Source organism: Octopus bimaculoides, chromosome 4, assembly GCF_046866305.1.
Source record: "Octopus bimaculoides isolate indiv1 chromosome 4, ASM4686630v1, whole genome shotgun sequence".
NCBI classification, from domain to species: Eukaryota; Metazoa; Mollusca; class Cephalopoda; order Octopoda; family Octopodidae; genus Octopus; species Octopus bimaculoides.
Genome location: NC_142931.1, coordinates 76,618,378 through 76,633,119, shown reverse-complemented (window position 1 = coordinate 76,633,119; position 14,742 = coordinate 76,618,378). Strand labels below are relative to the sequence as shown.

The window sequence follows — 14,742 nt, the reverse complement described above, 5'->3', positions numbered from 1 at the left end:
GAAAAGCACCCAGTACATTCTGTAAAGTGGTTGACATTAGGAAAGGCATCCAGCTGTAGAAATCAAACCAAAACATACTATGGAATCTGGTATGCACCCCTGGCCTTGCCAGTTTCTGTCAAGCCATCCAACCCATGTCAGTATAGAAAATGGATGTTGATGTTGAAGTGATACATTTTTATAAAACTCACAAATATATTGGTCTGTGCTACACTCAAACACAATCCAAAACAAGAAAAAGACAAAAATTTGAACTGCTGACATTTTTGTGCCTCCTTCTCATTGCTATACTCATCATGTTAGCTTGGTTGTATCAAATCATCTCAGTTTTCTGTCCTTTGTAATAATGGCTTTGAACTTTGGCACAAGACCACGAATTTGAACAAGTGGGTGATTGATTATGTATTATCTTCAGTACTTAACTGATATTTTACTTTCCTGACTTTGCCAGAATTTGAACACTGAATGTAAAGGGCCATGACTAAATAAATACCAAAAGGCAGTTTATCTGACATTCTACTGATTCTGCCACCCTTTGTCTTTCCTGCTCTCATCCTAATAGTAATTTCTTAAAAATAAGTCCTGGGGTTGATTCATTCAACTAAAAATTCTTCAAAGCACAGCCCCAGCATGGCTGCAATCTAATAAATAAAAGATAGGCACATATCTGGGATTATTCATTTATTGTTGAGTGAGAGTGGAGAGGCGGGTGATTAATCAACCCCAGTATTTGAGTGGTACTCTATTTGATCAACCTTAGAAGAATGATTGAACTTAGAACATAGGGAGCTACAACACATTTTATCTGATACTCTAATGATTCTGTCAATCCACTGCCATTCATCATAATAATGACACATCTCTTATTGTCATACTATCACACACACACACACTGAGAGAATTTTATATTTGGAATTATTGTTTACCAATCACTTCTACTAACCAAAAACAACTTATAATGCAATGATTCATGCTTGTCACATTTCTCCCCCCCCCTCTCACTATCTCTCCCTCTCTCTCACACACACACATTTGTTTTTATGTTTTGTCACCACCCCTTTTTCCCTACTCTCCTCCCTTAACATTTCATTTATGATAAGATGGTAGAAATAGAAATTTCTTCATTTATAAAACTGTAAGAAAGAGAAAATTCAAAAATAAAAAAGAAATACAATTTCTATTCATTCTAACACATTTTAGGCTTTTTATTTATTATAAACTGAAGCTGACCAATAATATTTTATTTTTAGATTTTCTTAAAAACTCATCACATTTTGTTATGTTTTTTTTTTTTAATCCTGACTCTGAAGACGAATATTTTTTCATCAATTCTTACTTATTCTTGTTCTAATTAATAGATTTTGTTTTGTTTATTTATTACTACACATTCTTTTGTAAAGACAAAACAATGAAAACTGTTTTTTAAAGAGATTTTTTATTCTTAGAAGTCTTGGATCAACATCAGTATAAAACTTTTTCTTTTTTCAATATTTTTTTTTTTAAGAAATTTTTTTTTTGTTTGTTATCAACTGTGCTTTTGTTTTCTAAATTTTCAAAGTATTTTCTTTCATAGTTAAGCATTTATGTGAATACCGTATGCTTAATGGAGTTTACTATCAAAGAGAGGTACATCCTTGAAATTTACTGTCAGAATTGAATACATTAAAAAAAAAAATTATATGATGAAAAGGTGAAGGTGGGAGTTGGGGCATTGTTCATAACCTTTACAAATCCTTTTCCTAGACTGGTTGAGATTGCTATAGTTGATGACATCAGTCAAATGTAATTTGGAAGACATGTTACACCAAAACTGCATTATATGAATCATGTTGTGTAACTTGCTGTCTACCTGAGGTTACATGAAACTATCTGTGCTATAGTATCGATGCTTTCTCTGATAATTTGGATTTGTTGTCTTAATACCAAAGGAGGAGGAATGTGTAATTTTCCTGGAAGCATGTGTGAGGAACAGTATATATTTATCTATATTTATTTTAGTTTTTCTTTAGCTACACTTGTAATTACAATTGTGATAAAAAACATAGAAACCCAAAAGAAATTTTCAACTAAACAAGTTTTTAAAAAACTCCACCTCCTTTTTTAAAAGAAAAAAATTTTGTTAGGTTATCCTTATCTTTTAGCTGTTTCAGCCATTGGACGGCAGCCATGTTGAGATACTGCTTTGAAGAGTTTTTTTTTTTTTTTTTTTTTTTTTTTGTTGAATAAATTTACCCCAGTTCTCACTTTTTTTTTTAAAGTCTGATACTTATTCCTGTCACTCTCTTTTGATGAACTACTAAGTTATTAGAACGTAAACAAATTATGGAAGTCTCGCAGAAAATACAGAACCCCAGCAATGTTGCACACCTGCAGCAGGATTTGGACTCAATCTACAAATGGGCTAGGGATAATAATATACACTTTAATGCTGAAAAATTCCAAGCCCCACACTACCAGCATCCAAAACTGAATATAAAACTTACATGGTACACTGGTTCACAGGGGATTACAATCCCAGAACCTAAATCAGTGAGAGACCTGGGTATCGACATGAGTGATGATACCTCTTTCCAAGTGCACATTACCAGGATGGTGACAAGGTGCAGACGATTGGCTGGCTGGATCCTGAGAACGTTCAGAACTAGAGAAAAGGAAACCATGATGGTCCTCTGGAGGACATTTGTCCTCAGCCTCCTGGATTACTCCTCACAGCTATGGTCACCCAACAGTGTAAAATTAACAGCGGACCTTGAAGCAATCCAGTGAAGCTTCACAGTAGCTGAGCTGTTGCAAAGGCAGGAGAGGCATGCAGTAATATACATCTGGAAGATCCTGGAAGGAATTGTGCTAAATTTTGGCATTGAAAGCTACACCAGTGCCAAAGATTCCAGCAATGCCATCATGCTTCAGGACCAGTTACTGCAACAGTCTGGGTTTCAGGGGCCTACAGCTTTTTAATATGCTCCCAAAGAGCCTGAGGGACCTACACAAAGTGGATGTAGGTGTTTTCAAATCAATACGGGACCTCTTCCTGTCAAAAGTCCCAGATGAACCTATCTCACAGCAGGAGGTGCGAATGAGGGTAGTGACATCAAACTCCATTCTTCACCAAGTGCCACATATTAGAGGAGGCTCTCAGTAATAACAGTGTAACAAAAGGCGGTGCTCCAGCATGGCCACAGCTATGAGCTGAAACTACAAAAAAAAAAAAAAAAAAAAAGCTAATACTACTTGTCAGGCAGTGGGTGAGTGAGCGAGCACACACAAACATATATATATATGATGTGCTTCCACAAAGTTTCCATCTACCATATTCACTCACAAGACATTCATCAGTCCAGGATTATAACAGAAGACACTTGTCAAAGGTGCTGTTTGATCCTGAAACCATATGGTTGCAGAATGAGCTTCTTAGCCATAAAGTCGTGCCAATATTTTATAAGATAAATCTAATGGTATAAAACTATTTTGTATATGTAGCCTTGTCAAATGACAGCTAATGTCAATGCAACCTTCTCCAACTTCTACTTTATATTTTTATCCAGAGTCTCTTGCTTTTGCACTATTTTTTTCTTGACAGATAAGTTACTAAATCTGTCTAGATAAGCTACCAGTTGATGAATGGGTTAGCCTTGGACATCCCCATCTTTCTGTAGAACGAATCATTCTTTGATTAATATCAGGTTTAATTTGAGGGAAATTTGACTGCTATTTCTAATAAGTTAAGCAATCAAATAGAAGCTTCCTGTCTCTATTAGATGACATGCTTATCTGTTGAAGTTGTTTTAAAAAGCTATTGCACTGAGGGTATTTATACATGATTGTTTAACCTGCTAATGTAATTAGAAAGAGGCAGTTGTAATTTATGAAATGTTTTTGATAATTATAATACAACTACAATGGAAGGAATGTTTTGAAATATGCTTTGATGATATGAAGTGTGTGTGTGTGTGTGTGAGAGAGAGAGAACCTTATCTTAGTCTTGATAAGATGTAGGTTCATATATTCAACTGTATACTCTTAGTAATATGTAGAAATGTGAAAATGACTATTATATTTTGATGAAGTCTCTTACCAAGAAAAAAGGTTAAATGATTTTTGAGAAGTATTTTAATACAAAACATCGAGTTCCCTAAGCTTGTTAATCTCTAGAAAGAAAATTACATGCAATTCCATAGTTTGGGGCTGAAGGAAAGATTTTTAAATGCTTTCTTTTTTTTCTCTTTCTCTCTTTTTATCATCAGTCTGCCATCTGTATTTTCTATGCCTCATAAGATGAGTTTTTACTGTAACGATCTTTTTGAATGTAATTTGAAGATAAAGTCAATTCCATAGCATCTTTTTAATCTTGTATAAGCACTGTGTTTACGTGGAGAAATTGCGTGTGTGTGTGTATGCTTTTGTATGTTTTCACAATGTAAAAATGACACTTTAAAATCATCCCTGCCGATCAGCTCCAACAAGGGCAGATCATAACAGACATGTAGTGTTGTGTTACATCTTACTTCAGTAGCCTTGCTGGTTTTGAATGCAAATTAGATTTGCAATATGATACTGATAGTAATAAGAAAACTGTTTTCTTTCTTAATAATAATGATATTGATGATGATGATGGACAACAACAAATAAGTAACAAAAGTCAGTTTAAATATTTATTTATTCGCTTTCTACTCATTTCACCCATCACTAAATTTTTTCCAGTATATTTTATGACATTAAAAATCCTGTTGTGTGTGTGCATGCATGCCCTCTAACACAGTGATTAATGTTTAGGCATTAAAATCTAATTGGCAATAACGTAGAGTGGTTGGTCATTACTGTTTCACCTTGCTAGATGTAGTTGTATAATTTGTTTATATTAACAGGCATTAAGCTCAACATAAATTTCACTCACTAGTAATTATAACCTTAACTTATAAACTTACTCACCACAAACAAACTTGGTTTCTGTAATTTCTCTCTCTCCCTATATATATATATATATATATATATATATATATATATATATTGCTTTTTCCCCCCTTTTTCTTTCCTTCACTTTCTCTCTAACTGTATGTGTGTGTGCATTTATGTACATAATGTGTGTGTGATAGGCATAGACATTTTAGTAGTATGTACTTCCTGCCATCTCTGAATCTCTGTTTCATTATATATTCATTCCCTGTAACTATAAATTTGTTTACATAACTGTATAATTGGCTTCATATCCAAAGTACCCATCCCTTTGTAAAGCTAACTTGGGACTAAGCAACATTGGTTACATATTATTAGTTGAGATTTTCTGGTGGAACTCATTCCTAATGGTCAGTGTCCTCCTCCCCACCACAGCTTAGTGGTGAATGGAATTCTCACCAAATCCATGTATCTGTAATCTGCTTTAGACATGTCAGTCTTGGTGGTCAGTAACTGATTTTTTATGCCTTTAAGGAAAGCATTTCCCTTCCCCTAAACTGGAGATGCATTCAATCCAAATCAAATCAGTTTCCCTTTTTCTTAAATTTCTGTTCTCTTGATTTGAAGTTATGTTTCTGTTTTAGTACTTCAGAAGTAAACACTTGGCAGACTGGGCCTGCAGTCGCATCCTTTTCATTCAGTTTTTAGTAAAACCCTTGTGGAACTGAATCTCATTTGACCTTCAATGTAAATCTGAAGTTTTGTACTCTTTTACATATAACCTGTACATCCCCTGTAGGACGTGTGTGTGTATACACAGAAACATGTATTGAATTCTTTTTCTTTTGTTAGTTCTACCAAACCTCTCTCTCTCTCATATAGATACACACACATATACATATATAATCACAAAAATATAAATGCACTTATCTATCCTGAAGACTTTTAGGGTGATATTTCTGATGACATACACTGGTTATGTGTTTGAATTAATATTGAAATTATTCAAGATTTTTGGTTTTAATAAAATTTCTCATTAACCCAGTATTTTGGAATGTAACATTTTTATACAAAATTATGGTGAAACGTTTTAAGCTTTAAATATGAAGATTTCAGTATTAGAAGTTTTTTAACTAAAAGAACCAGTGACAGCACAAAGTAGCTGGTTGGTATTAAAAGGATTAAACGGTCAGTGAAACGGATAACTCCTCCAAAAATAGTTGCAATTTCAACAGCTTCAAACTGATATTGTCCTTGTTCATCTTGTTTCCACCGTCAGGTTTATACGAAAGCAACACTAGCTTTGTGACTGATTATGAGCATTTGGATAGTGCTCTTCATGTGGTAACTGCATTAAAATGAAATCAGCTGTAATAAGGGAAGTGTTTTTAAGATTATATATATGTAAAAGAATTTAATGCATAACACTATCTTTGTGGCTAATGAGGAATATATAAGCATCCTTTTTGCTAAGCATTTAAACTGGCCCAAATATTCTACAACTTCTATGTTTAATCCAGCCAGATCTGACTTCTCACACCTGCCTTAAAATGTCATTCTAAAAATAAACAACCATATAACCAGTATCTCAAAGCTATGAATAGGAGCCACTAGGAATAGTTGCCAAAGCTCCGTCATTTAATGGTCTACAGTCTTTAGAAGCAAGTGCACATCAAATAATATATGCTTCTTAAGTTATGTTTTCTCTTTCAGAACTTTTTTTTTCTTTCTCTTTTCATTTTATGGTTTATAGGTCTTTGTATATGTGAGGTTGTGCACACACACACACACACACACACACACACACACACACACTCACTCACATATATATATATATGGCACAGTGTGGTTAAGAATTTTGTGTTGCTATCATGAAGTCCTGGGCTTGGTCCCACTGCATGGTACTTTGGCAAGTGTCATTTTCTGTAGCTACAGGTCAATCTATACTTTGTGATATTAATAGTATGGTGGTAGGGTGCGACAGGAACTGCATAGAAGCCCATCAGATAGATTGTAACTAAGATTCAAATGTACACGTCTGTGGAATACTCAGCCACTTACATGCTAATCCAGTGAGCTTAGTAGTTTAGTTGATTGAATGGATAAAATTCTAAGATCCATTTATTTTATAAATCACATTGCGATTTTCAGGTTTAGGTCACAGCCACACAGTGTATTGCACGTTGTTCATTTTGCTTGTAAAGTTCTTTTGGTTGCTATGTTTATGTCAGCTCATTAAGCACTTACAAGTGCCTATCTCCTAGATATACCTCCTAAAGATTCTAAGTAGTAACTGCTAGCATTAAGAAAATAAAATGGACAGAAAGTGGGAATGTGAAAGATATGTGTATTAAAATGAAATGTGAATCTAATTAATTTTTATCACTTTCAGCATTTCAGGTCTTTTGATGTCAGTGTAAATGTTAGAACTTGAAAGAGTTTTAAAAAGCATCGTTTTGGGGTTGTTGTTTTTTTTTGTTTTGTTTTTGTTTTTTTCTTTTTGTAAATTGCAAGGCAGTTGCAAGACTGCTCTCTTACGTCATGTGTTCTGATAAATTATATACATTGATCTTAAAAGACCATATCAATTTAAAGCTCATATTCTTTCGTAACTAACCTAGTTTAAAATAAATTATTTTTGCTATCTCCAGTCAAATACATGAACAATTTCAGATTTCTTTTATTTTCTTTTTAAATATTTCCTTATAATTAAAATAGGATTTTGTTGAATTTATTTTATGTTTTATCATGGTTTTGATTTTGTTAAATAACCATCATTATTATTAGTATTTTGTAAGATGACCTTTATAATTTGTTTGCAATTCTAACTTGTGCTGTTTACTATTCCACAGCCCATGTATTTCCAAGCAAGCCAACAGCAAAGGATCTCCTGAACCAGCCTCTCAATCAATTTACGGATTACACTCCATTTTTGACGGATTGGCTCTTAATAATGAGCGGACCAAAACTGCTGCAGGTCAGGTGGGGTTGTCTAGTTCTACTGCCCATTCAGGGTTACTGCCACCTCTCATAGACCGCCCTTACACACCCATCCTGTCCTGTAGCACAGCCAGTGTCAGCAATGCGGTCAACTGTGCGTTGATCTCATCATCATCGTCATCATCATCATCATGTAAAGACTCACAAAACTTTGACTACAACTGCAACAAGGAAACAGTAACACATTGCAAATGGAAAAACTGTGATATCGTCTTGGACCCCGACTTGCTCATGGCACATATTCGTGAGAAACATGTTGAGAGTCAAGAAGGTAGTGAAACATATGTATGCTTTTGGGATGGTTGTAAGGTGTATGCGAAACGCTCTTGCTCCATGTCTTGGCTTGAGCGGCACATTCTCAGTCACAGTGGTGACAAGCCATTCAAATGCATTGTTGATGGCTGCGATATGCGTTTCCCATCACATCATGGTCTTGAAAGACACGTTAATAGCCATTTTAACACACAACAGCCTACTGCTCCCAAACCACCTAAGTTAAGGGAAGATACTCCAACCAAATTATGGAAAAAAAAGAAAATGAAGAGGAAAAGACCTCAATTGGGTGAGTTTAAAAATTAGTTTTATTATAATTTTCTTTTAGCTTTAATTTATCTCTTCTCATAACAATTGTTTTTTTTTTTTATGTTGTCGCTTCCAGTCGTTTTTCATTTCAGGATTTTTTTCACATTTTGACAATTTGTCTTTTGTTCTTGTGGAATTCGTCTGGTGCTTTGGAGAGTCGTTGTCACAGCATAGTTTTTTTTATTTATTGTAAGAGATTTAATTTTATATATATATATATATATATATATATATATATATATCAGTTCTGTAACTTCAAAACATCTGTTTGGTCCAGGAATTTTCCTTGCGGCTAATTCTTCAATTTCTCACGTAAAATAGTCATTGTAGTTTTTTAATATTGACATTATTCTCTGATTATTTATATTTCAGGTGAAAGTATTTTCATAATATTTTTTGTTTCTGTTCACTTGAATAACAAAACTAAAGAGATTATATTTTAGACAGAATTATTGAACTACTGGTGGCATACTCATAAGTTCGAATAGCCATAGTTTTGTATCACCTTTTCCCCTAAAGAACAGTTTTTTCTTGTATCTTCAAGTAGTTACCTCAACAAGATAAATTAAATACTCTGTTTCCTGTTGACTACTCAGGTAGAAAGAAAATAGCAACACAGAGAGTTAAACATTTGCAAGAAAATTATCATAGAATAAGTGAATGTAAAAAGGAGAGTGCATTGATATTTATTCCCCACTTGTTTTTTGTTTTCCACCTCTGTTAATACATGCTCTCTTTGAGGCAATAAATGATCCTCTTCATGGTGGTCCTACTTGGAAGAAAGATGAATTTCCTGATGATGATGATCCTGAGATCATCATCATCATCATCGTCGTCGTTTAACGTCCACTTTCCATGCTAGCATGGGTTGGACGATTTGACTGAGGACTGGTGAAACCAGATGGCTACACCAGGCTCCAATCTGATTTGGCAGATAAGTAAATATAAAGGCCACGCTGGATAATGTAATCCTAGATTATTATATGTGAAAAAATTGGTGCGATTGTCAAGGTAGGAGCATTTTTCATTATAGGTCTGCTCCGTCACAGCTAAACAATAACATCTTTCCTCTGCCTAAATTTTTCAGAAGAAATCAATACAAATATTAATCGTTATCCTATGTTTATGACTTACTGCTAGTTATTAATAATACTCAAACCAACAGTATAATTTAAAAGATGGAATATTTCATAGAATCAACCATTATTTTTGCTCAACTAATAAAGAAAACAAAAAAAAGCAATAATCTTGATATTTTTATTTTATATATTTTATAAAATTCCATATTTTGCTTTGAGTAAACTCTTTCAGGTTATTTTATATTAATTCCTGAAGCAATAACAATACAATGCTCTCATATTGTTGCTTTATTTTACTCATATCTAAAGGGCAGTACAGCATTGAAAATGCTGCAGGGTTTGTGGTATTTAGTTACATCCCTTTACATCACTTCATTTCCCTTCAAATGATAAATATAATTACTACGTAATGCAGTTGGGATAATTCGGTTCAATTTAATTGATCACTATAAATCTTTGACCTTGTCGTGATGTCAGAGACAATATGTTGATTATATTGAAAGAGCAGTGGAGTGACAGAAATGGTAGCGCAATGATCATAACAGTGTTTAGCTTTGTACATTGATATTCTTTCAAATTCCACCACTATTGACTTTGATTTTCACCTTTGAAACACATAAAATAAATACTAGAAGTCTGGAAGAGATACACTTACAACTTAGGATCCAGCTTGTGTCTAACCCTTTTGCGCCATTTCACATATGCCACTTATCTAATGTTCTTGGAATTGACATGAACATCACATCCCATTCACATTTTACTGTTGATTTGAAGTTTTGTATTCCTATGCCAGTTGTGGTGATCACAATAAGAAGTAACCTTGCAGTATGCCAAGAATTTTACCTGGTTTCATTACTTGGTATAAGATCTTTATGCTAGCCATGCATTTGATAGTGTCATTAATGTTCCCCAGAATCATTCCTTTCTCTCCAAATTTTTAATTATTGTTCTTAGCACCTTGCTGTACTCCATTCAAAAACTCATTCCAGCCTTGACCATCCCGTTTTGTTACATTTTATTTAGGCATAGTACATATATGATCGTATTATTTACAGTATTAGTCTTTTTTTAATTTCTTTAACACAATGTAGCATTCTTTGACAGGTATTTAGCTGTTATTTTTCTGATTGAGTTACTGCATAGAAGCATAGAAAGTGTTTTTCATGGAATTGTCTCCATTCATACATTGCTTTTTACATTTTCTTCAGAGTTCTAAATAGGCAGAGATGTGGCTGTGTGATAAAAAGTTTGCTTCCCAACCACATTGTTCTGAGTTCAGTCTCACTGCATGACACCTTGGGCAAGTTTTTCTGCTATAGCCTTGGGCCTTGTGAGTGGATTTAGTAGATGGAAATTGAAAGAAGCCTTTTATGTGTGTGTGTGGTGGGTGGTGGTGGTAAAAAATAGGGAGGTCAATTCAACTAAAAACCTATTCAGCATGATGCCCCATCATGGCTGCAGTCTAATGACAGAAACAAATTGAAGATAATAAAATATATTTAGTGAGTTCTCTTACTAAAAATATAATATTTAAAAGGTAGTCAAGATAGTTTTGTTCTTTATTTACTTTCTTTCTCTTTTGATCACAAATGGATGTATTGAAGGCAGGGTGGGGAGATACTGGCAGTATCCAGTTTCTTTGAATGAGAAGTTTTGAATCTTCATCTGTTGCACAATATTTCATCTAATATATGTCCATCCTCCTTGTCATCAACTTAAAAACTCATCATTCTTGCTCTCATTACCAATCATTACAAGTATTATATTTTTCTTTTATTGCCGTTATTAATTCAATTGAAAATATCTAATCAATAAACCTGTTTCCAATGTAAACCTGACCCTAAAAGACTATCAGGTTATGCACTTAGTGCACTTTTTTCTCTCCTATATATTGTTATTGTTTTTGTTTTTTTTTTAATTGTTACTATTGTTATCTGTTGTAGTATTTCTGACAGCTTAATATTGATTCTACAGAACTCTATTTTTCAGAATTTTATAGCAATATTGTTTAATGTACTGTTCCTACATAAAGACGCATAATTCCTTCTTCTTTGTCCACTTCAACAATAAGGAACACTTTTGTGTTTTTGTCGTTTCATTATTTAATATCAGTTTTAATATTTTTACATGTACATAAATGTTTACAAATGCAAAGGAAAAAAGACTACACAGTACATATAAAGTTAATTATTATTCATTTACTCCATTGCTACTCTGAGTTTCATGCTTGTGCTTGTCTGATACTTGAGGCAGATATATGCATGAAAATGATTGTACACAATTGTAAAACTCCATGTAGAAATGGGAATCCTTATCTCCAAATAAAAATGTGTCTGTGTGTGTGTGTACTGTTTTCTTACCAACTGCAATGGGCTTCAATTTTACACAAGATTGAAATGCATTGTTGTTTGTAGTGAAATAATTTAATTTTAATTCTTAGTGTATTATCATTTTGAGTACTTACTTGACAGTGGCCAACTAGTAATCTCTCTTTCTCTCTCTCTTTCTCTCTCTCTCTCTCTCTCTCTCATTCACACACACACACACACACACACACACACACACACACACACAGAAAAATAGAATCTTTTCACTCATAAATACAGAGAAATGAAGATGAAAATCACTTGTAGCCTTTAAAAAAAGATTTATTTGCATGAACTTAACTGCTACCATTATTTTTTTTAAAAAACAGTAAGAGATATAGGGATATGGGACTCTACAGTAACTATTTCAATTCTCAGAAACCAGTTCAGTTAATGTAAATAAATCTTCTCAAAGACCCCAATTGCATTTTAAACTTCATTTCATTTATATAGCTATACGAACTGTCACTCCATTTCCATGAATTCTCTGTATGAGACTGCTGTGTCACTCATGTTATGACATGCTACAACTGGCTCTTTTAAATTTTTTTGAGGTCTCATGTCTAATAGAACTACTACACTGTGATCATACAGTCAAGTAAATTTTCAAAATAATGAAGGGTTTAAATGACTTCAGAAGCGTAGACTGCAACAGGTGCCAATTAAATGCTAAGTGTTCCTTCATATTGTCCTGAAGAAATGTTTTTTTTTTTTTTTTGCTTTTTTTACATTAAAAAAATCCAGATATTGTTAATTTTGGATTTTTTTTCTTCATTTTAAAAAGGTGACTGAGTAAGGTAAACCAGCATGTATAATAAAATTGAGGTGCTCAAACAGCATGACTGCCACTATCAGAACCTAATAAATATTGAGTCACCAAGGAACCCAATATACAGCTGGCTGTTTAATCTGCTAGAAGCAGCACCCAGTTCTCTCTCAAAGCTTGAATATCTTTGATCATGGCCTAATTGATCTGTTCTGACTTGGAGAAAACAACTGGTATGCATAAACAGATTGGACAGTGGTGTTAATAAAAGCGCTACTTTCCCAAACCTAATACTCAGCATCTCCAAAAGACAAAGCATTGCATGTCATGACATTCCATGTAGTCTTTAACTGAGTGGAAACATGACAAAGAAAACTAGAATCCAAAGAAATCAGTCATATCTTGTATCTATATTGAAAGACTCTGCTTCAAGTGCCAAAAGTCACCCCTTTTCACAGAACACAAACTTATGTTTTCAGAACTTCATTGATATTGGTGGAGGAGCATAATATATCAAAAACAGAATTACTAAGTGTACAATACATTAACTCCATGGACAGTTTGTTCAATGAAGAGATCCAGCATCTATCCCCAAGCTTTTTATACACTAAACTGACAACAAAGCTATACTTCCCTGTGCATTGATTGACTCAGTAGATAGTGCATTTAAGAGATTATAAAATTGTTGTAATGATTTATTTGATAAATTCTGTTATCTTGACAATCTAATTAGTTTTGCTTGTGTGGTTGCTAGTTGTTGTTGCTTTAGTTGTTTGTAGTAGTAGTGTAATCAAAATTTAATGTTTTGGAGCTGTTTAGAATAACTCTTTCTTTTTAGTGAAGAATCTCTTCATCTAGTTATTTCTCTCTGGATAAATAAACTTTTAAGTTTTACACTCATTGCATGTGCACACATTCTTTTACTGGTTTTGTCATTTGACAGTGGCCATGCTGGGGCACCACCTAAAAGTATATCATCACAATCACATTGATCTTGTAATTTATTCTCATCTACCTAATTATTTTGTTAATCTGTGCATCAAACCACTAAGTTATAGGACGTAAAATGACCCAATGTAAACAATCATCAAATAAACAAGTCGTATGAATATTATAATATATAGTTTGTAATACTTTACACACACACACATACTATACACATGTATATAGGTCTGTGTGTAGATAGATGCCAGTGGCATGTAAACAGCACCCAGCACATTGATTGGCATTGGGAAGGGCATCCAGCCATAGAAACCATGCCACAACAGATAGTTGGACAGAAGGCGATTCCCTGCTAGCCAGTTCCATGTCAAACTGTCCAACCCATGCCAGCTTGGAAGCAGATGTTAAATGATGATGATCATCATCATCATCGTTTAACGTCCGCTTTCCATGCTAGCATGGGTTGGATGATTTGACTGAGGACTGGTGAAACCGGATGGCAACACCAGGCTCCAATCTGATTTAGCAAAGTTTCTACAGCTGGATGCCCTTCCTAACGCCAACCACTCAGAGAGTGTAGTGGGTGCTTTTATGTGTCACCCGCACGAAGGCCAGTCAGGCGGTACTGGCAATGGCCACGCTCAAAATGGTGTATTTTATGTGCCACCCGCACAAGAGCCAGTCCAGGGGCACTGGCAACGATCTTGCTCGAAAATCCTATGAAGGCCAGTCAGGCGGTACTGGCAACGGCCACGCTCAAAATGGTGTATTTTATGTGCCACCCACACAAGAGCCAGTCCAGGGGCACTGGCAATGATCTCGCTCGAAAATCCTTACACATGTCACGGGCACAAGTGCCATATATATATTGAAAGGTATAATAAATAAACGCTCCAACTGAACTCTTTTCTGGTTACCTTACACTATTTTTATATATTTACTAGCAGTATAACCCGACGTTGTCCGAGTGTGACTTATTACGCCATCTACGATAAGTCTTGCTAGGTGAAAATCAACTAAAAAAGAAAGCCTTACAACAATAAAACCCTTATGATGTAAATATGTTCATAATTCAAAAGAAGTTAATGAAAGAACTTTTGAAATTGCCAAACTA

General features: G+C 34.2%; 1 protein-coding gene across 2 annotated transcripts in view; it reads left to right on the top strand.

The window, feature by feature from the left end:
- LOC106869369 (uncharacterized) overlaps window positions 1–14,742 on the top strand; it is a 185,761-nt gene that overhangs the window by 124,790 nt on the left and 46,229 nt on the right. For both annotated transcript variants that reach the window (XM_052967147.2, XM_052967146.2), the window contains one exon: window positions 7,746–8,455. In XM_052967147.2, coding sequence (XP_052823107.1) covers window positions 7,746–8,455 — 710 coding nt within the window. The remainder of the gene's footprint in view (window positions 1–7,745; window positions 8,456–14,742) is intronic.